A 25,725-nucleotide genomic window follows, 5' to 3' on the forward strand; every position below is an offset into this window, starting at 1 on the left:
AATCCATTCTAAAGTTTCTTTTGAAAACACAATTGCAAATGTTTAGTTGAAAGATTCTCTTCATTGCTTGCCAATGAAGCCAACGAAAGCGAGTCCATCCCCACCTCCATCCCGCACGGGGATAGATTTTAACCTTCATCCCCGTTTCATGTCCGTCATCCACGGTCCAAACGGGGCCTGTTATCCCCCGGTCCACTGCCATCCCTACGTTCTAGAGCCATTTGGCCCATTTCCCTCTCTGTATGTAAACCCCAGCACCTACCACATCGTCTTCAACCTCAAGAAGGATTTCATTATCACAGATAGCTCTTCCATCCCATCTTCTTAATCTTTGGTTTCTTGAACCTCTTGCACCTTCTCCGACGTGGAATTCTGGTCATATAACCCCGAAACAAAAAGAAATAGACAAATCTCTCTCTTCTATAGAACGTTCTAGAGTCATTTCCCTCTGTATATAAACCCCGACACCTACCGCATCGTCTTCAACCTCAAGACGGATTTCATTATCACAGATAGCTCTGCAATCCCATCTTCTTAATCTTTGGTTGCGTTCTTTCTTGTTGAAGCGAGAGAGAAAGAGAATGTCGATGATACCGAGCTTCTTCGGGCCGAGCAGCAACGTCTTCGGCCCCTTCTCCCTCGACGTTTGGGATCCCTTGGAGGGTTTCCTCTTCCCCACCCGCTCCTCCTTTGGCGCCGGCGAGACTTCTGCCTTCGCGAACGCCCAGATCGATTGGAAGGAAACGCCCCAAGCCCACGTCTTCAAGGCCGACTTGCCGGGGCTCAAGAAGGAGGAGGTGAAGGTCGAGATCGATGAGGGTAGGGTGCTCCAGATCAGCGGCGAGAGGAACAAGGAGGTCGAGGAGAAGAACGATCACTGGCACCGCGTCGAACGCAAAGCGCGGCAAGTTCCTCCGCCGGTTCCGGCTGCCGGAGGACGCCAAGGTCGACCAGGTGAGGGCTGCGATGGAGGATGGAGTCTTCACGGTGACCGTGCCCAAGGAGGAGGTCAAGAAGCCCAACGTCAGGTCGATCGCGATCTCCGACTGAGCGATTTTCCGATCGTTTCCGTCTTGGAATGCAGCTTGATGTGAATCTTTGAGGGTTTTTCATTGTCTTCTTTCTTGTCCTCGTCTGCTTCGTTTCTTTCTTGCGGCCCGTCTGATCTAGTCTGCTTTTTGCATCTGTTCATGTTGGAGATGTTATGGAGTTGTGAATAGAATGGATATATAGTTTCCGATCAATGCTACTTTTTCTCTTTCCGTTTGCTTGGTTTGATCATGCTTGTTGGTGATGAATCAATCTCGCTTTAATTCTTTTAATTGACGAATTTGAAAGAGTGTTGCTATCAAGATGCAACTGAGTCTGGAGTTCTGTTCTGTAAATGGAGACTTCGATTTGGGGATTTTGAGATGCATTTTATGGCTTTGAAAACAATTCCTCTAATATATATTTTGTTAAAGGGTCCACAACGCTTGTAATTTCATTCATATGATATTATTATTATTATTATTATTATTATTATTATTATTATTATAAGTTATCTCCTTTGCTCTTGAAACGAGTCGTCACTGCGTGGTTATCACAGTAAAATTGTGCTGGTCTATTGGTTATATCTTGGTTCAAATGACTGATAAAATGAATTATCCAAACAACAAAAATATCAATAGCATTTTAAGTAACATATAGCTTATTGAGTGTGTTGAGCTTAACGGAGATTTTAACCCTTATAAAAATACTTGAAATTTTAAATCTCTTTCAAAACCTCAGGCTTTTACGTTTCACTGAAAATGATTATATAGAATTCAAAAAAGGATAACATAACATAATTAAAATACTTTTATTTAAAAGAAAGGTATATTATTTAAAATATTACAAAATTAATATAATATCATGTGTCCAGCAAAGAAAAATGAATGTTTTGTTGACAGTGCCGCAACATCTTGCATCATACTCTGCATCTTATTATTGCCTACAATAACAATTTTGCATAGGTTTATTCTGAGGGAAAGTACATGCTTCACAATAATCACAGTGATAAATACAAAAAAGTACATATTTAATTGATTGCACTATCAGGCATATTTTCATTTTATGCATAATATTATTTTTTGGTAAAATAATTCATCGCCTGTAACTCTACTATTGAGTTGTAAAATTGTTATTGCAAGTTTATACTTATATATTCAACATAATATGAATGTCCACTCAAGAATTCAACAAATGATCACTCATGCATTCAATAATACCAATATTCACTTGGGCATTCAATTGTCCACCCATTTATGTTAAGCAACTATGCAAACATAAAATCTTTTGTTTCGATATCCACTCTTCTTACGGGTACTCACAAAGTCACTCATCATTGTATCAACTGAGACCATTCAAGGGTCTATTATGCTATATATTTTTAATTATTCTGAATGACTAGCTGAACAAATCCTAAGAAAAACAGTTTGTAATCGAGAGACAATTTCTCAAAGACCACTTCTAATCAATATGCATGCATCTAAGACTATTGCAATAGTTTGAGATTTATTACCTAAGATACATTGATAGTTCTAGCCTCCAAAACCTACGAGTAAATGGAGACCATTAGAATGCCTTGCTATAAAAAATATATCAAAATCACTCATGGTTGTACCACCTACCCTCTTCAAGGTAAGTTCACTCTAAATGAGTATAAGGGTTATTTTTTTAACGAGATTAATCATTTCATGTATCTCAAAACAATAGGCAGATATTAGGATTCAGTCACCCAAGTGACCTTTCAAGGTAACCATTATGTTCGGTTTCACTCGTATGTACCTAACATATTCGGTATTGCTCTGACACCTTTAGGTTATTCAAGCAACTTGTTTGTAAAGGTGAAATAACCACCCATTTATTATGTGTTTCAGTGTTTTTCATAGCCTAGTACACGTTCGCACCTCATGGGTTCTCATTGAACCCCCAATCATTGTGCAATCATGTTTTGATAACTTATAGTACAATATTAGTTATTCATGTGTCATACACACAAATGGGTCCAATGGCACCATCGAGGTTCCTTAAACATAGGTTCCTACATAAGCCATATCATTTTATGCATCATAACATAGTCACATGTATATCGTATTCCATAATATTCATAAATTTGTAAAATTGAACCTCAAAGCATGCATATATAAAATCGATAATATCGTATATGCGCATTCGATATATCAAATCAATTATATCACATAATTCAAAACATATGTATTTCATAATACAAAACATCTAAATTTTGAGCATACATAATTCCCACACATTTTAAGTCATATATACATAATTCATACATATATTATCGAAAAACTTGTACACACAGGTAAAAGCTCGTAGTATATGTCAAAAGCTCATAATATATGTTGAAAGCTTCCAATATAGGTTAAAAGTTTGTAATGCAAGTTGAAAGCTCATAATACATGTTAAAACCTCATAATACAAGTTAAAAGCTTGTAATACGGGTTGAAAGTTCATAATACAAGTTAAAAGCTCATAATACAAGTTAAAAGCTTGTAATACTGGTTAAAAGCACATAATACAGGTTAGAAATTTATAATATAGGTGAAAAACTCATAATGCAGGTTAAGAGCCTGTAATATAAGTTAAAAGCTCATAATACAGATTAAATGCACATAATACATGTTAAAAACTCATAATACAAATTGAAAGTTTAAAATATAAGTTAAACACTTGTAATAAAGGTTAAAAACTCATAATACTGGCTAAAAGTTTATAATAGAGGTTGAAAGCTTGCAATATCGGTTGAAAACTCATAATACAGGTTGAAAGCTTATAATATAGGTTGAAAACTTGTAATATAGGTTATAAGCTCGTAATAAAGGTTGAAAGTTCATAATACAGGTTAAAAGTTCATAATAGAGGTCTAACGCTCATAATACAGGTTGAAAGCTAAAATACACGTTGAAAGATTGTAATATATGTTAAAAGCTCATAATACAGGTTGAAAATTTGTAATGCATGTTAAAAACTCATAATATAGGTTGAAAGCTCGTAATACCTGTTAAATATAATATTGAGTTATGCGTAACAAAAACACATGCAAGATTATTGAAACATAAGTAATCATAGATGAGCAAATGCGCAATAAGAATATATCTTTAGCATAAAAAATTACAAGCATTTGGTATAGGGATCTACTCTATAGAGTGTATCGACAAGAGGTAAAAAATGCTCAAAAAGCTATTGTTTCTTGATGATGTAAGAAACAAGGTTGTAATAACCAAAACTTTTTGGTATTCCTGATCTGTTATAATAACTAAGTGGTGGATATTTTGATGACCTGTTTTATTATTTTTGAATACAACGTTGTGTCCGCATCAAAATTTTGAAGAGAACGAAAGTGATTTCATGAAAAATGAAGCTCATACGCTCCTAAAACTCACGCAACAAGTTCAAGGGCAAATCGAGATTTTTTAGTAGATTGTGGGGTTTGTAGCAACTTCAGGGTCATGATCGTCCATGACCTTGTCCTGTCAATTATATTAATTATTTTTGTCAAATTCTTATTTTTTATAAAACATCATTTATAATTAAAAGATTTTATTTGATGATTAAATAGAATTAAGGAAAAACCTTAGGATCTAATTAGTAAAAGTTATAATACAACCAAACTAGACCCAAACCAAACTAAGTAGGTGTGGGTCAATTGGATTGGATCTGGATTTGCTCTAATATCCAGACCCACCCTACCTTTTCCACCCATGGTTTTGGCCATACTTAACAAGTGTTATTAAACACTAACACTTGTTAGATTTCAGCTCTCACATGGAGGGCATGGTGTCTTCACTTGGCAACACCAAAACCTTCCCTCTCCCCAATATAGAGCCTCCCTTCCCCTTCCGTTTTTATTCATTTGAAGTCCCTTCTGTCTCTCTTATTCTCTCTCCCTATTTCTTCCATTAGACCCCCCTAGCACCATCATTTTTGTGGTGCTCTCCAATTAGCTCAATCGATTCTACCTATTGGAATTGGTTCTGCCCTCTATTGTGACCTGATTCTTCCTCTCTATTGTGATCCGGTTCCCTTCCCTAGTCACCCAGTTTTTCTCCAATAGATTCTCTTTTTCTATCGGTTCTTTGTCACTTGATTTGCGTAAATCAACTTCACCTATGTTGATGTACTTACACATACGTAAGTATCGAAAGAGATTCACATTTGGAGGATTGACTTTATAGCACAATAACTCTCGATCTTTTAAAGGATGTAGTAGCAAACTTCACACTACATTACTAGGATTGGATTTAGAAACATCCAACCACCAGAGAAAATCTAATGTATGAGGATCGATGGTGGCTGAGCTCCTTCTCCCTTCCACCACTGTTTTGGTCCAAGATATCCAGCTCTTATTTGCCGCTATGAAGGATATTGATCCCTTAATCCTCCTAGCCTCCATAATAAGCCTTAATGTATCATTATATAGGAATATCGAGTCAGAGTGGGCCTATAAGACCCTAGCCAAAATGAAATCCCCCAGCATAGAGCACAACCCAAACATAACTAGGGTAAGCTCCCCCCCTCCCCTCATGTTGCTATGAACCCCAAAAATACACCCAAACCTTACCCATGTGCGAACCACTGCAATAGTTTTAGGTGGCCATTGGATATTTAAGAATTGTTCTGCACACTTAGTCGATGTTTCCTTTCTCATCCTTATGATTGTGAAATGGAAGCCTTCATAGATGGCCTTATTTTGGGCTCACCACAGACACCAAATGACTGTGAAATGTTTGCTTGTAACACCATTCCAACCATTCCACCTCGAGTGATTGCTTAAACCACCAAATGAATTCCTGGGTTGGATGCTGATTTTGTACTCTCTTTCTTTCAAATTGGTTGAAAATGTAGTAACATATATCAACAACCAAAACCAACAGGCCTTTGTTTGTCTGGCCGGAGCAGTTAGTGCACGTCACCTTGTGTTGGGACGTTGCAAGTTCAAACCCCAATTGGTATGGTTGTATAACTGGTAGGGATCTACATAACCCCAACTTTCTTTGTCGAATATATATATATATATATATATATATATATATATATATATATATATATATATATATCAACAACCAAAGGACATTTAATGAATAAATGTTGGATACACTCTTCATTGCATTCACATAGTGCACTCCAAAGAGAAATATATACATAGAAGTGGATTTACTATTATCTCTACTGCCAGCAAAATCAACATCAAAATATTGAGTCAATTCTAAAGTATCTTTTTGAAAACACAATTACAAGTGTTTAATCTCTTTCAAATATCAAAAGATTCTCTTTATTGCTTGCTAGTGAGGCCAACCAAGATTAATGTGGTACCGACTAACAAGGCCAATAGCAAATCTTATATTCGGCCCCGTGCATAACGTAGTATACATCAAGCTTCTATTAGCTTTTGCATAAGGGACATGCAATATTTCTTATCCTTCACTCAGACAATCATTTTTACTTAATTTTATACCTTTCACCATAGGTGTTTGAACAAATTTGCAATCACTCATTCTAAACTTCTTAAGTATATGATTAATGTATCTTTCTTGACTCAAGCTCAAAAGTTTAGAATTTTTGTCCCAAGTGATTTTAATTTAAAAAACATAGAATGCCGCTCTCGTGTCTTTCATCCCAAATTGAGAATTTAGCCATGACTTGGTTTTGACAATTATATCATTGTCGTTTTCAGTCAAAAGAATGTCATTCATATAACATGAGAGAATAGAGAATTTACTCTCACTTAAACATAAAGACAGTGGTCAAATCTATTTGCGACAAATCCGAATATAGTAATATAGTTGTCCCTATTTTTACATCTTAGTTTTTATTTATGGTTGCTAGTTGTTATTTGAGTCACCCTTTGTAAAATATAGTTGTAGCCTGTGGCTAATGAGATATACATGTTAAGGTGGATGTGTGGAACGAAAGAATATGGTTAGAAATGAATACATTAGAGTTGTCCAGAAATATTGCCATCAAACAGGATTAGGTTTGGTTGTAAGATTTTGTCAAATGTGGGGAAAGCCAAGCATGCTGGAGACATGTTTTGGCCTTAGAGGACACGGGTGTAGGTTTTTTTATTATTGCTCCAATGCTTGTAAGTCACGTTCATATATGTTTATAATTAAATTAGGCCTCCTCACAAAGATTTTTGCTTGTAGGGACAAGTCTAGCTTTGATCTTGTCGAGTCTGGGATCCAAAGGGTCTTAAGACCAAGGTTGTAAGTATCGTATCGTTACTCGTATCGCTCAAGCTCAAAGTAACACCGTATCATATTATAAAATATTATAAATTTGTAATAAAAAAATCAAAAAAATATAAAAAAGTGAAGAAAAGTAAAAACAAAAAACAAAAATTCTAAAAAATATATCACATGAAACAATGATGAATTTCACACAATACAACCCATAAGATCAAATATGAAACATTTATATCTCTATGAGCTGCATAAGACATCATCAACCATCAACTATCTCACAAGAATAATGTAAACTATTAAATATCTTGCAATTAAGAACATGCTACAAGACTCATACTTTCATATTACATAAATAAAAATATTATGGCAATAGTTGCACTCGATTTTCAATCGGCTTTCACACATTACTTGAGTGCTCAATTGTCATGCTGGATCATCTTATGTAATCTTTGTTGGAGGAGTGTGGAGTTTGATTTCTACCTTGATATAAATCTTTGATTTTTGAGGATCCAACTTCATGGTAAGTTGGCGGGGGTTGTAGGAGGGCAGTAATTCTCCGAAGCAAAAAAAAATTGGAGAGTAGTTTTAAAATTTTACTAATAATAAAGATTTTTTACCTTAACTCATTTTTTTAGTGAAAAAATAGTAGAAATGCACTTCTAATGTCATCTAGATAAATGGAGAAGTCAACCCTCAAAAGGTATTTAAAACTCAAAATGAAAAAAAAAGTGACCTTTTTAAATTATGTCGAAGGTGTATCGTACGATACACCCCGTGTCATACGTTACAACACAATATAGGGATGTATCATATGATACACTCGTATTGCAATACGAGTGTGTATCATATCGCAAAACCCATAATTTGTGGAATGAACACAAACTATATAAAGTTCAAACTCAGTCAATTGAAAAATGTGTGAAGATTATGGATGAAGTGAATATGTAATTGTGTAGTGTAGTAGATTTGAAAATTTCACAAAGATGATGGATGAAATGATTCACCATGTAGTATTGTAGTTGTGCACTGAAGTAGATTTTAATATTCGGTCTCTACTATGCAACAAGTCCTGGAGTTTTAAGGACATCATGATTATCATCTATATAGATGATGGGGGTATGTTCTATGAAAATGGAGGATGCTTCAATTAAAGGAAGATTTATGTAAGACGACAATAAGCTAGAAACGACCATCTTGATATAGCTGAAAGGAATAAGGGAAATAGAATAACAAGTGAAGAAGTGGAGGTAGGGTTGGGCAGCTTGTGGCTTGACTTGGTTTGGCTCATTGAATTCTCGTTCATGATCGGGTCATATAGATGGCAAACTTAGCCACTCGTTAAGTATAAATGAGTGGAGACAATAGGTGGCATTCAACTAGACTCGGCTCCTAAAAAAGAATATATAGTATATAGGTGGAACATTTATTATAAAAGACACACTTGCTTAATTGGTCAGTGTCATTGGCAGGTAAGGTGGAGGTTATGTGATCGAATTCCATTATGCATATATGGGTAGTCTTAAAATCTACTAGACATGATTATTGCTACGTTGAATAAATTGAATGTTTTATTCTTCTCTCTTCTTAATACCTTCATTCATCATAGATATTTTATTTTAGATCACCTATAAAATGAACCTCCAAGTTTCTGGTTTCCTTTTGACATTTTTCTTACCTTTCTTCAATCATTCCATATTTTTAATTAGAGTAGACATTTTTCAATATCATCCTTCAAGTTAATTGATTATTCTCGAAATAGTTTCCAAGGGCGTAGCAACCCATGTAAACAACTTCATAGTCTATGGTGTTAGTCAGACAAATGAATCACCCACAAACAACATGGTCTAAACGGGTTCAGAGTATAGACTTTCAATCATTGTAGCTTAGCTCACCGGCTGCAAGCCAAAGTGCTCAATATGCCTGTCGGTAGCTAGACGAAGAGCCCAAGAAGCCATACATGCCTATAAGGTATTCGAGAAGCTATACTTGCCAAAGGTTTGTGATTCATGCTGCTGACTACATGTGTTTAATAGGTAATATTTTTAACCCCTAAGGGTTAATTAAAGCTCCCTCAAGATCTCAAGCATAAAGGAGATACACACCTATAATAAAGCCCTAGATCATGTCTTCCCTAGTTCAGTACTTTTATTTCTCCATGTGTTGTTACCCTAGGTAAATTTTTCATTTCATTTTCTTTCATTTCTCAGTGTCAGTGTGTTATAGAGTTTTAAATGTATGTTCAATAACTAGTGTTCAGCATGTAATCACACACTACAATCCTAGGAATAACAATTCATCAAAGAGCTACACTATCAGTTAATCATGTCAAGACACTTATAATACTCCTCCTCAGGTATAAGCGTGACATCCCAGAATATATTATGAAAAACCTGCACCTCTACTTCATTTTTTTCAAAGCCTTGCATTCAGTTCCATTTTCTGCAACATATTATATGCATCCAACCACTATCTTCATTTTCACATCAAGCACATTTGTAATATAATCATATCATCTGCTAACATTATAATATGATCAAGTTTTAAGATAAACATGCAATATATACAACAATCCACATGCATCTTATTGAAATCATCATAAATATAGATTCCTAACCATGCAATTCAGTTGATCTATTCATAAATATGAAATAATCAGCATACTTCTAAAACACATAGAATCACATAACAAAATGCATTTACGAAAAAGCTTGTATCTTATTTATCTAGGGAGTTATTTGCAAATAATCCCTTACCTTGAAAGCAAGAATGAATACCTCACCCTGCAGCCGAATCTCTTGTGGTCATCGGATCTGTTCATCGTATAAAGACTCACTAAATTTATGAACTAACATTCTCTTGATTTATAAAATTACTAAACTACCCTTCCAAAGATAGTTTGTCAAACCTCATTTTTTGTAATAAGTGGTTGACCATCAAAATTAGACATACAAATTGCTTTCTGTGTCTTGGTTCTAATGCACTTAACCTCACTTGATTCCGAGTTTGGAGTGAAGAGTTATGCCTGCTTTACCGAAATAGGTAGAACAATGGCAAAATGGTCATTTCATCTCTCAAACGATATGAGATCGAGCTGATCTTTCTAATATGATTCTCAATTCCATATATGTATTCTACAGGTCTAATCCCAAACAAGTACTTGTAGAATTAAATTGCTACTCTTAGCTAACTGAACTAGGTTGGCCTGGTGGTTCAGGTTTGTTCCATTCTTATGAGAGGTTAGGGGTTCAACTCCTATCTCCATCCTCTTATACACATTTTTTCTTTTACTTAGCGAGGTTTAGGTTCAATCTAAACTAAACTCAAATGGGTTCAAACCTTGTTCCTTTATTAGATTTAAGCATATTGGATCTACATCTACTCTAGTCTATATTGGTCAAAACTGGACCTGAAACAAAGATCCAGTCTTTGTTTCTCTCATAGGTAAATCAAACTGGATCTAGATCCAGATTGATGCCCATTGACCTAACCCAATTCATTTTTGAGTTGGTACCAAATGGACCCAAACCTGATCCATTCTGAGTTTGGTCCGAATTGGATCCAAGACTGAACCCTCTCATGCATATTTTTTCTTTTACCCTTCACATATTCCTGAAACTACTGAACCTAGTCAAGTCTGGGTTCAATCCAAAAAGGATCCAAACCTGAACCCTCTCATACATATTTTTTCTTTTACCCTTCACATATTCTTGAAACTATTGAACCAAAACTGGACCTAGCCACGTTTAGGTTCAATCCAAACTGAAGTCAAATAGGTTCAATCCTTGTTCCTTTCTTAGATTTAAGTAGATTGGATTTAGATCCAATCTGGTCTATATGGGTCCAAAGTAGACCTGAAATAGAGATCCAATATCTATTTTTCTCATTGGTAAATCAAACTCAATCTAGATCTAGTTTGATGCCCACTTATCCAGCCCTGTTTATTTTGGTTTTGGTACCAAATGGAGCCAAACTTGATTCGTTGTGGGTTTGGTCCGAATTGGATCTAAACTCAGACCCAGTTCATAATAAAAAAAATGAGAGAATCATTGTCTTGGTTTTCTTCGTGTATATATATATATATACGTTATATTTTTGTTATTATATATTTTATTTTTTATTCAACCATACCCAGTCTGGTTCTCACCCCGACCCAACTGGTCTGGGTGCAGTCCCACTTGACCTGCTCTAGGTTACACCCAAACTGAAGGTCTTGGCTGGCTCGGTCTGATTCAAACCCAAACTTAGTTGATCTAGAGTCATCATAAATTGAGATATAGAGAGAGGTCTCTCTCATGTTTGATCAGACTCAATCTACCCCCGTACCGACCATGACCCAAGACCATTTGTCGCCTCCATCTTGACCAGACTTGATCTAGTTTCGTCCAGACCGAGTCGATTGTTCGAGACTAAGAGCATTGCTCTTTGTCTCACTCCATATTTGATCGAACTCGGTCTGGGTTCACACAGATTGAGTCAGTCTATTAGCAACTGAAACAGAGAGTGATTGCTTTTTGTCTCGCCTTATTGTTTAGTCAGATTTTGTCAAGTTTTGTCTTGGGTTGCTCTTTGTTTCATTCTTGTGTTTGACTAGACTCAGTCTTGTTTTATTCAGACCAAGTTGACCTATTTGCCCTAAAAAAAATGTCAGGACAGACAACATTTGTTCTCCGTCTCCCACACTAGGCTAGACTTGGTCTAGTTTAGATAGAGTTATTTTGGTTGCTAACTCCGATGGGTGAGAGAGAGCGTCAGCTCTCTGTTTCATCTTTAACCAGAACGGGTTTCGTTTGGGCTTACGTAGACCGAGTAAGCCTCGTGAACATCTTATAGCCGATCGAGATAGAGAGGGTTGTCTCTCTCTGTTGCCGTTGCCTTAACCGAGCTTGGTTTGGGATTGCCTGGACCGAGTTGGCCCATTAAACGCACAATGATATTAATAAATGCACTTTTTGGCCGGGGACGGGTTTAAGAACAAGGCTACTTGGTAAGCTTTCGATGGCTCTGAGAAGACTAGAAGCCTCTTGAACCTTCTCAGACGTGGAATTCTTCAAAAAAAAAAATAGATAACTCTCTCTCTCTTTTCTATAGAACGTTCTAGAGCCATTGCCCTCTCTGTATATAAACCCCAGCACCTACCCCGTCGTCTTCAACAACCTCAAGAAGGAATTCATTATCACAGATAGCTGTGCAATCCCATCTTCTTTGATCTTTGGTTTCGTTGTTTCTTGTTGAAGCGAGCGCGCGCGCGCGAGAGAGAGAGAGAGAGAGAGAGAGAGAGAGATAATGTCGATGATACCGAGCTTCTTCGGGCGGCGCAGCAACGTCTTTGACCCCTTCTCCCTCGACATTTGGGATCCCTTGGAGGGCTTCCTCTTCCCCACCCGCTCCTCCTTTGGCGCCGGCGATGGCGAGACTTCCGCCTTCGCGAACGCCCAGATCGATTGGAAGGAAACGCCCAAAGCCCACGTCTTCAAGGCCGACTTGCCGGGGCTCAAGAAGGAGGAGGTGAAGGTCGAGATCGAGGAGGGTAGGGTGCTCCAGATCAGCGGCGAGAGGAAGAAGGAGGTCGAGGAGAAGAACGATCGCTGGCACCGCGTCGAACGCAGCCGCGGCAAGTTCCTCCGCCGGTTCCGTCTGCCGGAGGACGCCAAGGTCGACCAGGTGAGGGCTGCGATGGAGGATGGAGTCCTCACGGTGACCTTGCCCAAGGAGGAGGTCAAGAAGCCCAACGTCAGGTTCATCGAGATCTCCGACTGAGCGATTTTCCGATCGTTTCCGTCTTGGAATGCAGCTTGATGTGAATCTTTGAGGGTTTTTCATTGTCTACTTTCTTGTCCTCGTCTGCATCGTGTCTTTCTTGTGGTCTGTCTGATTTAGTCTGCTTTCTTGGCTTTGTTTGGCTTAGCCTGAGCTGTTTCTTTGTAGTTTCAGTTGTATCTAGGGGTTTCTGCTTCTGTTCATGTTGGAGATGTTAATGGAGTTGTGAATAGAATTGATGTATAGTTTCCGATCAATGCTACTTTTTCTGTTTTCGTTTGTTTGGCTTGATTTTGCTTGTTGGTGATGAATCAATCCGCTTTAATTCCTTTAATTGACGAATTTGAAAGAGTCTTGCTATCAAGATGCAACCGAGTCTGGAGTTCTGTTCTGTAAATTGAGACTTCGATTTGGTGATTTTGAGATGCTTTTTGCTTCTTCTTTTTTCCATTTGTTTAAACAGGGTCCTGGAACAATATCCATAAGCGTACCTAGTTGGTGCACTGCTTGGAAGGCTAATATGAATGCATCAGGATGAATAATGTTGATCCTTTTTCCTTCCTGTAACCATACATGCAATTGCTGGAAATTAGGGACTGATGCGTGCCAATAGTTGACAGAAGTGAGCAAGGAGATTGCCAGGCAAATTGTTTAATTTGTTTGTTGGACGTCTTTTCCATTGATGTTTGCTTTCTCTTCTTCTGTCTTTGTATAATTTTGTTGAAATAGATGTGGCTGGACTTGACGATAACAAAAGGAAGAGGAAGCTGGAATCACATATCATTTTAGGTCAGTGTCACCCTCATTTGGATTATTAGTACATTGTATCAGGGGTGATTACCTACCAGTTCAAATTAATCCATAATTAAGTTACATATAAAGTAAGGTGGAACCAAATGGGCAATGAATGTCCGTCGAATTCAATCTCAGTTTCGCTTCAAATTCAGACAGTTGTAAATTTCTATACTGACTTAACAGATTCAGAATTCGTTAGATATCCTACCTGATCGAATCTTAAACATTGGCATCCTTGTTTTCATGTTTCTTTATGGTCCAATTGGTCACTGAGGCCTGAGAGGCAATGGTTTACCCTCTGACAGAGCTAGGAATCTAAGCTAGGGTGGGCACAAACATATGTCACAGGGACTCTCCAACTAGGTACTGCACTCAGGTAGCACCTCTTTTGGATTTTATATATATATATATATATATAATTTTTTATATTTTTGCCGCACCCCCACACCCAAGTTTTTTTTAAAGTGTCGCACCCATGTGACGTAGGCACAAACACAAAGTCTAATTAAACAAAGTACACAAAAAAAACTTAACCACAATTAAACATTTATGTCATTTTAAAAAATCAAATAAAAACCTTAAATCCTAACAAATATCATTCATAGACATGCTAATTGAAAAAAATGAAAACCCTAATTAAATATTATGTCATTTGAGAAACCAAAAAAAAAACTTAAATCCTAACAAAAATAAAAAATATAAAGGTTTGATAAGAATTTATTAATGGGATCATGCTTAATGATAATTGAAAAGCAATAGCACAAAAAACTCCTAAAACCCTAATTACATAATCATGTCATTTGGAAAAATCCAAATCATCTAAGTTTAAGAATTTCTGTCTAGTAAAATATGTCTCTTGAGATGCGTTTGAAGGAAGTATCTGGAGTGTGTTATGAATGGAATTGAGGGAAATCAAATTAAGAAATTCAAGGAAATTGTGGGTTATGAATGGAGTTGAGGGAAATCAAATTAAGAAATTCAAGGAAATTGGTTTTGATAGTGAAGCACTAGGAACTCAATTAAGGGAGTTGGGATATTTAGTATCCCGTGGCCATGTGGCACATTTTTCATAAAGAGACTTGCATCCTTTGATGAGTTGTGATCAGGGATTTGGGAGCTCTTGATTCTTACGACTCCCTCAAATCTATTATCCCAAACAGCTGACCAATATATTGTGAATGCTGAATTGAGGCTTAGTTACCATCGTGGTGACAGACAAGAGAAATAGAAGCGAGCGCATGGTCATCTTGAATGCAAGCCCACATTTACTTGGAGTTCTTTTTTGAGAGCAAGAGTTGCGGACTCGTTGACATATCCTTTCCTTTCTCTATATCAATATGATATCGTGGTAAGGATGTATGATAACATTCATGGGCGCAGATCAGGTCATGCTGAACATGAGCGTTTTTGCTCATGCGGACATCGTGGCCGTCTGTTTGCATTTTGGATGAATGCCATGTGGTTTTGTTGACTTTTTGAGCTTTTTAAAATGCAAATTGGACGGCCATGATGTCAGCATGAGAAAAAACACTCATATTCAGCATGACCTGATCCGCTTTCAACATTCATTGGTAAAAAACTAAGCAAACAAAAACACAATGTAACATTATGAATGGGACCCTCTGGACTTCGGGGTTTTGGAAGTTAATTATCAAAACAACCTCAAAACCAAGCCAGAATATATATATATATATATATATATATATATATATATATATATATATATATATATATATATATATATATATATATATATAGGGTCTCAATAGCTGTTGTCAAATTCATTCTTTTTAACATCTTTGGCAGGGTTTATCAAATTAAGAATGTTTAAAAGTAAATAAACATCATCCCAAATCTTAAGAAATTGTGGATCCCATAGCACAAATTGCAGCATCTTGCAACCACTCGCACTTGATCATTCTTGTCTTTAAAAAATTATGGTAGATATGGATCGAACCTCACAAGTCTCAATAGAAAATATTTTTCAAGGCACGCAAACAATGTGCCAACACACAAGAGTATGCAACATTTGAAATTATAATAATTCAAGACATTATATTTATTTTATAATTTTTCATACGAAATCTCAATTGTACTTGCCTTATTGGGTATCTAGGGCTACTAGAGCCCAAGTACTTCACTAGAGCACACAACATACCTGCCTTTATGGCAAGAGTAACAGATTACACGAGTGTGATCACCGAATCATATATTTTTGGTACATTAAGATAACTCATCCAATGAGCTAATGAGCTCATGGTGCATTTAAACCAATCAACCCCGAAAGAAAGTCTGTATACTTTTAAACCAGTTGAACATTAATTTAGGTTATGTGTGCATGCAATTATTAGATTTTATAACTTGAGTGAAGGGATCATACCTCATCAGTCTTTTTCAATGACATGCCTAATCTCGGCAAACCAACAAGTCTACATATCACATCGTAACATAATACATTCATGGTGTGTCATACTTACAAAATATCACGAGCTCATGTGACACCATAAAAGTTATTGCAAAATCTACTTGCTCATTTTCAAGCTTTCCCATGATCATGACCCTGCAATTTTCATAACTGTGCAAAATATTAAAACACACATTTAACAACAATGTGGTCCATACATTGAACATGGCCACGACATTCACGTGTGAATCATATACCACATTTACATGTGAAACACTTAGCATTGGTGATATTTTATGTTTTTCGCAAAGCTTAGTAAAAATATAATTTTCTTTTATTTTAAGAGCTAGTGATAAAATATGTATTTTTTATGAAAACATACTCATGTATCCTCGTTCCCATAACATGATGGCCAAAACAATAAAATAATCAGTCTTACTAAATTACCAGGTTTTCAAATGGGACATCCACCCCGAATATGTGTAATGATTTTATTAACCATAGGCTACTGGTGGCCTCTATATATTGTCCATGGCACTATTTACAACAGTCAACTTAGATAAGGAACATCTCAAGGACCAGCCAAAAGAGTTATGTAGACAGAAAACACTGTTTTACAGATACACTTGAGTTACCTGCCGACTTCAATGGTTCTCTCTGAGTATTGTGATTCTCTCTCTATATATAAATATACCAAAATAGAAAACAACAAAAACAAATATTCAAATTGTTCAACCGACAATCAGAAAGCAAGTAGAAAGAGAAGAACAAACATAACCAACTAACCCATGATTATAAACGGTTTCATTGGATAAACCGATATTATTATTATTATTATTATATATTTATTTATTTATTTATTTGCTTCTTGTTTGGTTCGCCTATGCTACATGCATGATCCAGCCATGTATGTACAGTATGTTATTAGTCTCAATGGACTGATAAACATATACTGACATATGCCCCAGCATGATCATGCATGCTGGCCCTATTGCTTGCTGACATGCTAGAGTCAATGAACCTACCTCGTGAGTGATATCAATCTACCACTATCATGGTCGGCCATCAAACGTGTACTCTCCTTCGGTAAGTCATTAACTCCTCCAATGGAGTTCCCTCCCTAGTCGAGAGGTGAGAGAGAGTGTGTGTAATACCTGAAATTTTTAAAAGTTTAATCAATTCTTTTATTCTAATTTGTGATTTTTAAAGTTAGCTTGAACCTCATTAAATTTAAGTCAAAACTAAATCGGATTCGAGGTCCAGAAGCTTGAACAAGGTGAGATAAGGATTTGAATTCGTTGTTTGTTCTAAATACTGATCCAGATCTATAGTGACTTGATCATTTAAACATATATCAACACCATTCAAATGGATATGTTTAGCAGATTTGGATATTAATCCAAAGCCAAAATTCTGGGTAATATTTAAATTATTCAAGGATAAAATAATAATTTCACAACTAAAGGGTATATTATGAGAAATAATAAAATTGTCTAAAGGTAAAATGGTAATTTTATGACTTATGGGTATTTTTAAGAAAATAGTTAAATTATACAAGGATAAAATGATAATTTACCTCTTCAGGGGAATATTCAGGTAAATGCTCAAACCATAAAGGGGTAAAAGGGTATTTTTTATAACTCAAGTGGCAACTTGGTTACGTGAAATCAAACCAACGCCATTTTGGTAAAAATAAATAGGATTTATAGAAATTACAAAATAAATAAATAAAAATAATAATAAAATAATCAAAATTTTCACATTTTTTATAAAACCATTGAAGGCCAATAGTTTTTGCAAGTGGTTTTGCAAAATCATGTTCCAGAAACCATGGGCCTAGAACATAAGCCTGACCTCTACATTCCTACGGTTTCAATTTCTTTTGGTGAACTCTGCCAAAACAAATCTGACTTTTGGAGCGTCACTAGCAGGAGTGTTGTCTGATTCAAAACATGGTAAGTAAATTTGAGCTCTCCTGCGACTTGGTTGTGCACACACATGCCCCTTGTGTAGGTTAATCCTTAGAGCGTATTTGAGATGCTTCACACGTGGAACCATGACACCAAAGGCCTTAAATGACCACCCCCTATCAAGTGGAGGCCCCACTATTGTGTACCCTTTTGATTGCACTTCTAGGTGCACACGCCTCTGTCAAGCCGTATTTATATGGACGTCCACCGCTCTGGAGGCCATAACGGGCTACCATCTTTTATTTGCGAAATCCCTCGCCACTGTGCACCTTTCTTAGCAATCTCATCTTTCTTAATACCCTTGTCTTTGTTAAGTCACTTTTCACGGTTCGCCCAAGGCACTAGAGCCCTTCCCGACCACCATCCTTTGCTGACAAACCTACTAATCCATAGCAGTGCCCTAGGGACCTATCATAGTTCACCTACGACATCGGTGGTCTTCTCGGCTTCCCTCCTTTGCCAGTAAACCTCTCTCTATACGACTGCACTGTTGTGTTTATGCACAATTTAGCATGCGACAAACCTAAACAACCAACACCTAGTTGTGTGTTCTTTTGTTAAAATAGAGCAATATGCTTATGTTACACCGTTAGGCTGCCAAAATCTCTACTTACCATCAGAAAATTTGATAACGAGTAGCGGAATCACTGCTAAAATTTTCAGAGGCTTTATAGAAGCGCTACTTAAACTCTCATGAATAAGGTATGTACCCATATGACTCATCTGGTCCCTTGTATGGATTTATAGGACTTCCTAAAGCCTTCTCGTAAACCCTTAAGATTTTTTTATGAGTTAAATTGCAGTCATTATGTCAAAATCTCAATCCATTTACTCTCATATATAGAGAAGGTTCTTAAATAAATTTGAAATTTTTCATACTAAATTAGGACAAGCTTTGCTAAAATTTTCAAAATATCTTCTAGGTTTTTCATACTAAAATATTGCAAATATTGTCCAGATTTTTATACCATAATCTATTATAGGGTAAATAATGCTGAAGCAACCATCGTTTGATTTGAATTTGAAATATTCAAAAGAGAATTACTATTATTTTAAGAAATTTAAATTATTATCATAAGGCCCTGAGGTGGCACTATTTTTCCTAAGTTAATAAAAAATATTCAACACTTTTATTTATGGGTTCAAAACAAAATTATAAATTAGAAGCAACCCAAGAATTTCATCAACATCAGGAGTTTTCTTGTACTAGTAGGACATTACCGACAATTCATTCAAGATTTTTTCAAGATTGACTTACCTATGACAAAGCTCTTGCACAAGGGAATCAAGTTCAATAGAAAAACAAATGCAAGAAGAGTTTCCAAATATTGAAGACAAAGCTCACGATTGCACCTATCTTGGCTTTGTCTTCTGGTCAAGGTAGTTTTGTTGTATACACAAATGCCTTTGCAACATGTTTAGGTTGTGTGCTGATGCAGAACAACAAGGTTATAGCTTATGCATCTTGTCAATTGAAGATTCATAAACAAAACTATCCAACCCATGATTTGGAGCTAGCAATTGTAGTGTTTGTACTGAAGTTTTGGTGGCACTACTTATATAGAGAGAAGTTTGAGGTTTTTACATACTATAAAAGTCTCAAATATTTATTTTCTTAGAAAGAGCTAAATATGAGGCAATGGTGTGGATTAAAATTTATCAAGGATTACGAATTTACCTTATCCTACCACCTAGGAAAGACAAATATCATAGCAGACGTGCTTAGCCACAAGTCTGGTAGCATTTTGGTCAGTCTTATGAGAAATTAAAAGCTTATTGAGGATTTCATTGCTTAAAAACCCTCTTCGATTGGTCACAGAATCATACAGTTAGCATGTTTGACCATACAATCTGAGATCCTCTCAAAAATCATTGCAAAATAGAAGCAGGATGCTCAGTATGAGAAGCTTAAAGCATGAGCGCAAGAAGAAGGTATATCTTTTTGTATTGACAGTGATGAAGGTATTCAAATGGAAGGACGACTTTGGGTACCAAATAACCTTAAGTTGAGGAAATAAATTTTCGATGAAGCTCATATGACCAAATACACCATTTATCCTGAAGGTACCAAAATGCTTAAGGACCTGCAGTGAAAATATTGGTAGAATGTCATAAAGCGAGAAGTAGCGGCATATGTCTTAAGGTGCTTGACTTGTCAGCAAAATAAGATTAAGTACAAAAGATCTGGCAGGACAATGCAGATAATTAAGATTCCATAATGGAAATGAGAAGACATTACCATGGATTTTGTGGTAGGTCTACCAAGGACCCGCAAGAAACATAATATGATTTGGGTTATAGTTGACAGATTCACTAAGTCTGCTCACTTTTTACCCATCAAGATCAATCAACCTCTTGAAACTTGTATATGATACATATGCTAAGAATTACATACAATATTGTGGTTGAGCCATGGGCGTTAACTAAGGATTTTGAAATTGCCCAGAGATCCATTTATGATTGAATACATGCTTCATGATGATGATTCATGCTATCTATGTTTAATTATAATTATGATAAATTTTGTAACTGAATATTAATGCATTTTGATTGCATGAAATGGTTTATGGATATTAACCCAAAAGTGTAACTATTGTGAATTTTGATCATGTTACAATTATTTTTAATGGCAAACATTGAAAAGATAAGAGAAGTTGCACTATTATTTGTGAAGCTAGTTTGATGGTGAAAACTTGACAACTAGCGAGTTAGTCAAGTAGTATTGATGCTTTGCACTCATCTCAATGGCATCCCTGTGAAGGGTTATGAAGGTGAAAACCCAAGAGTAGATAATTTATCCCTGAGAAGGGTTGTGACGGTGAAAACCCAAGATCGAGAAATTGAAAGGACGAGTGATCATGTCCCTGATCCACGACTGATGTAAAGAGGGACGAACTTGGCTGAAAGATGTTGGCAGTCCAACCATGTACATATATAGTAGTTGACCGCGATCATAGTCGATCGCGAGAAGCCTTGACAAAGGTTCTTTTACTCTGGTGTCGGTCTCTCTACTTTTAAGGGTAAAATATGAAATAAATTTGTAAATGAACACTCCCTAAAAGTATGTATGCTCACAGCAGATAAAGCGAGTGGTACCTCAAGATGTTGAATCAGGATAGTCACTTAAATTCTGTGAATTGCTTGCAAGCATGACATTAATACAAAAACTATCTAATTTGAAAGATAATAATGTGGTTCATGCATTAGAATAGATACGTAAATATATAATGATCTATTTTATTAATTTTGTAAATTGATTTTTATATTTATAAAGAAATGTGGGATCCAAGCAAATTTTTATTATTATTTAGATTAAATTATTTTGATTATATATATATATATATAATTCATAAAGGATTGTGAGATGTAAGCAATTCTTTATGATTATTTAATTATAATTTTATTCGACTCAGTTAAAGAAATTGCCCTATGAATATGTATTGTGATTGTGAAACAATACTTGAAACGTGTCTTTTGGATGTATTTTGAAATATCACATATGAGTACTTTGATATATTTTATGTACATAATTTCATACAAACTAGAGACCTGAGAGAAGTCTACTAGTACATACGATGACATTAAGTTGTCTCACTTATTTTTATTAAAAAAATTCAAGTTCACGGAGATGAACTATTTAAGTTCCTATATCCAATCCAAATCTACATACATTCCCAAACCTATTTAATACCCACATTCAAATGCCAGATCCAAAATAAATCCCAATAATATATAATTGTAAATTAACTTCAAAAAATCAATTTAAATCCAAATGCAAATTTGAAACTCCATTCCCAATTAAATCAAATTCCAAAATCCATAAAAAATATCTGAAATCCATTATTAGAATATCTAAGTTCTATTATTGAAATATTTATGATCTATTACCAAATATCTGTTATCCGGTTGTTTATGAATTTAGAAATGTCAATTGGATCAGTTATCATCCAACATTCAACCTGAATCCTACCTGCCAAAAATAAAGGATTTCTAATTATTTATTATTTTCCAATTTAAATCCTTAATCTAGGTTTCTTGGATCCAGATTAGATCCAATTCCATTTGAATTAGATATAAATCCATATCCAATTTCAAAATAGATTCCAGATCTATTTGAGATCCAAATCCAAATAACATATCTAAATTAATTTAATTGGATCCAAATCCTAATTGAATTAAATTCTAAATTAACTTTGAACTCCAATTTCTTATGTAATTCAAATTTCAAGTTAAATTTATTCAACTTTACTTTGTGGATTCCATTCATTTCTAATTCTAATTAATAAAAATTAAATCCAAAAATTAACAAAAAACCACCTTTATTAATTTAAATAAACATTAAAAATTTATGATTATTACATCCAAGATAAATGATCAAATACATGTTCATAACATACAAATGCAAAAATAAAACAAAGTACTCTAAGTACTTGAGGTCACCAGTAGCCTAGTCCATGAGTTGTGTTCTCCTGTTTATCATAGTTCTCATTCTTACAATTGTAACCAATCGAGGGTGAGTCTAAGACTGAGTAATGTTTCATTTACAAATATAAGACATGACCGCTACAACTGCAATGAGTTCTAAGCTTTTAGTTTGAGTTTAGTTCTCTAACTAGCACACATGTTGTTTATACATTTTATTCTCCTTTTACCATTTTTTTAATCTTTCTAGAACCATTCCTTATTTTTAGAGTAAACATTTTCTAATATTGTCTTCTAAGCTAATCAACTATTTTGGAAATAGCCTCCTGGGAAGTAGCAACCCATGTAAATAATTCCAAAGTTTACGGTATTAGCTAGACAAATGAACTACCCACAAACAAAATAGTTTAAACTGGTCTAGACTATGGAATTCCAATCATTACAGCTTAGCTCACCAGCTGCAAGCCAAGAGCTTGAGATGCTATATATGCTTTCAAGGTGTTCGAGGAGTTATACCTACCCTAAGGTTTGTGGTTCATTCTACTTTCTATATATGTCTAATAGGTAATATTTTTAACCCCTAAGGGTTAATTAGAACTTCCTAAAGATCTCATAAAGGATGTACACACCTTTAACAAAACCCTAGATCACGTCTTTCCTAGTAGAGTTCTTTTGTTTTTCTGTGTTGTTACTCTAGGTACATTATTTCTTTTTTTCATTTCCCAATGTTAGTATGTTATAGAGTTTTAAATGCATGTTCACTAACTAGTGTTCACATATAATCACATAAGCATGCTACAATCCTATGGATAACAATCTATCATAGAGATTCATTCTCAATTAATTATGTCACAACACTTACAATACCCCTCCCCAGGTATAAGTGTGACATCCCAGAATATATTCTGAGAAACCTGAAATTCTACCTCCTTTTTCTCAAAGCTTTGCATTCCGTTTCATTTTTCTCAACATATTACATGTATCCAACCACTATCCTCATTTCCACATCATGCACATTTGTAATACAATCATAGCATCTACTATTATGATATGATTAAGTTTTAAGATAAACATGTAATATGCACCACAATTTACATGCATCTTATTGAAAACATTATAAATATAGATTCTTAAGTATGCAATTCAGTTGGTCTATTTATAAACATGAAATAATCAACATACTTTTAAAGCACATAGAATCACATAACAAGATGCATTTATGAATAAGCGTATATCCTATTTATTTAGGGAGTTATTTGCAAATGATCCCTTACCTTCAAAGCAAGAATGAATATCTCACTCTATCGAATATCTTGTGGTCATCGAATTTGTTCGCCACACAAAGACTCACTAAATTTACCAACCAACATTCCCTTTATTCATAAAATTACTAAACTACTCTTTCTAAAGATAGTCTGTCAAACCTCATTTTTTATACTATGTGGTTGACCATCAAAACTGGACAGACAGATTCCATTCTTCATCCCAGTTCTAACTCACTTAACCTCACATGATTCCGGGTTTGGAGTGCTTTACCAAAATAAGTAGAACAAGAACATCATACTCTATCTGTGTTGACTAGACTTGATATAGTTTCATCCAGACTGAGACTAAGAGCATTGATCTTTGTCTAACTCCATATTTGAACCCAAACCGAGTCGGTCTGTCCGCAAAGCTAGACAGAGAGCGGAAGCTCTCTATCTCGTCCAAACCCTAATCAGACTTGGTCCATTTTTTTTCACTCATACTGAGTCAGTCTATTAATAGGTTGAGACCGAGAGCTCTTGCCTCAACTCGATCAGACTCGGTCTAGGTGAACCCAGTTCGAGTAAGTCTACTAGCGGCTGAAACAGATAGCGATTGCTCTCTGTCTTACCCCCTTGTTTGGCCAAACTTGGTCTGGTTTTGTCCAGACCGAGTCGGTCATAATTTTGGGATGTCTCACCCCCGTGTTTGACCAGACTCTCATTTTATCCTGACCAAATCGACCTATTTGCACTAAAAAAATCTTGACTCGCACCAAGCCAGACTCAGTCTAATTCAGATCGAGTTGGTTTGGTTGCCAACTCCGACGGGCGAAGACAGAGAACATCAGCTCTCCATCCCATCTTTAACCAGATCGTGCTGGGTCTAGAGTTACCCAAACCGAGTCGATGTGGTGGGCATCTGTCTCATAGCAGACCGGGACAGGGAGGGTTGTCTCTCTGTCGTGCCATTGCCTTGGTCGAGCTTGGTTTGAATTTGCCTAGGCCGAGACAGCCCAATGACTAACATGTAATTGGCCGAGACAGAGAGAAGCATCCCTCTGTCTCACCTACAACCTTGGACAAACTCGGTTTGGGTTAACCCAAACTGAACTGGTCAAGCGGTTGGCACAGCGGCTGAGACAAAGATCTCGTTGATTCTCTCTAAAAAGAAAATACAAAGAAAAAGAAGCAACGAGAAGAAGAGGGGCGAGTTCCTACGGCATGCACGAACATCCTCCCTCACGCTCACTCTTCTCTCTATGTTTACCGAAAACCAAGAGGTGAAAGGTTTGTGTGACTCTTTATATAGAGGCCCACCCTCATTGATGAGGGTTTTTTCGTCTCTCCACCACTTCATGCATGAGGAAGAGGGACCCTTTTCAATGCCATTAAAATGGGGGCCTCTCCCTCTTCCTCCACCAGAAACGTCGTACTCAGCTGGACCGGGTGGGCTCGAGCTCACCTGGGCAGCGGGTTTGCGCGAGATGAGACAAGCTGAGCCATGGCAGCACAGTTTGTTCGGTAGCCTAGTCACATGGTTGCACATCTAGATATAAACCTTCAATTGTCTATCATAAGTCATTGAATATATATAATACTACTATGGTTTTATATACCTGCTGTGTTCTTTAATCTTCCCCACCACCATCTATTCCTCTCTGCAAGCTGAACGCACAATGAGAATAATAAATGCACTTTTTGTCCGGGGACGCGTTAACGAACAAGGCTAGTTGGTAAGCTATCGATGGCTCTGAGAAGAAGACCAGAAACCTCTTCAACCTTCTCTGACGTGTGGAATTCTTGTCATATAATCCAAAAACAAAAAAGAGAAAAAGAAATGGAGAATACGTCTCTTCTATAGAACGTTCTAGAGCCATTTCCCTCTCTGTATATAAACCCCA

The 25,725-nt window shown here is 36.1% G+C and overlaps 1 protein-coding gene and 1 pseudogene across 1 annotated transcript; both read left to right on the top strand.

Annotated features, from left to right (window-relative positions):
* The first annotated feature begins 480 nt into the window (after positions 1-480).
* Positions 481-1,172, top strand: LOC149838681 (17.8 kDa class I heat shock protein-like; annotated as a pseudogene).
* Positions 1,173-12,383: 11,211 nt separating this feature from the next.
* On the top strand, positions 12,384-13,243 carry LOC149838682 (17.8 kDa class I heat shock protein-like). Its single transcript, XM_090006734.1, has 2 exons — positions 12,384-12,468; positions 12,499-13,243. Exon 2 carries the CDS (start codon positions 12,513-12,515, stop codon positions 12,984-12,986), a length of 474 nt encoding a protein of 157 aa, XP_089862860.1. The 5' UTR covers positions 12,384-12,468; positions 12,499-12,512; the 3' UTR covers positions 12,987-13,243.
* The last annotated feature ends 12,482 nt before the right edge of the window (positions 13,244-25,725 follow it).

Source organism: Nuphar pumila, chromosome 5 (genome assembly GCF_984573655.1).
Source record: "Nuphar pumila chromosome 5, dmNupPumi1.hap1.1, whole genome shotgun sequence".
NCBI lineage: Eukaryota > Viridiplantae > Streptophyta > Magnoliopsida > Nymphaeales > Nymphaeaceae > Nuphar > Nuphar pumila.

Bases quoted from the DNA above. Each gene is read 5' to 3' on its own strand.
- LOC149838682 (XM_090006734.1), top strand. From the start codon at position 12,513: ATGTCGATGATACCGAGCTTCTTCGGGCGGCGCAGCAACGTCTTTGAC.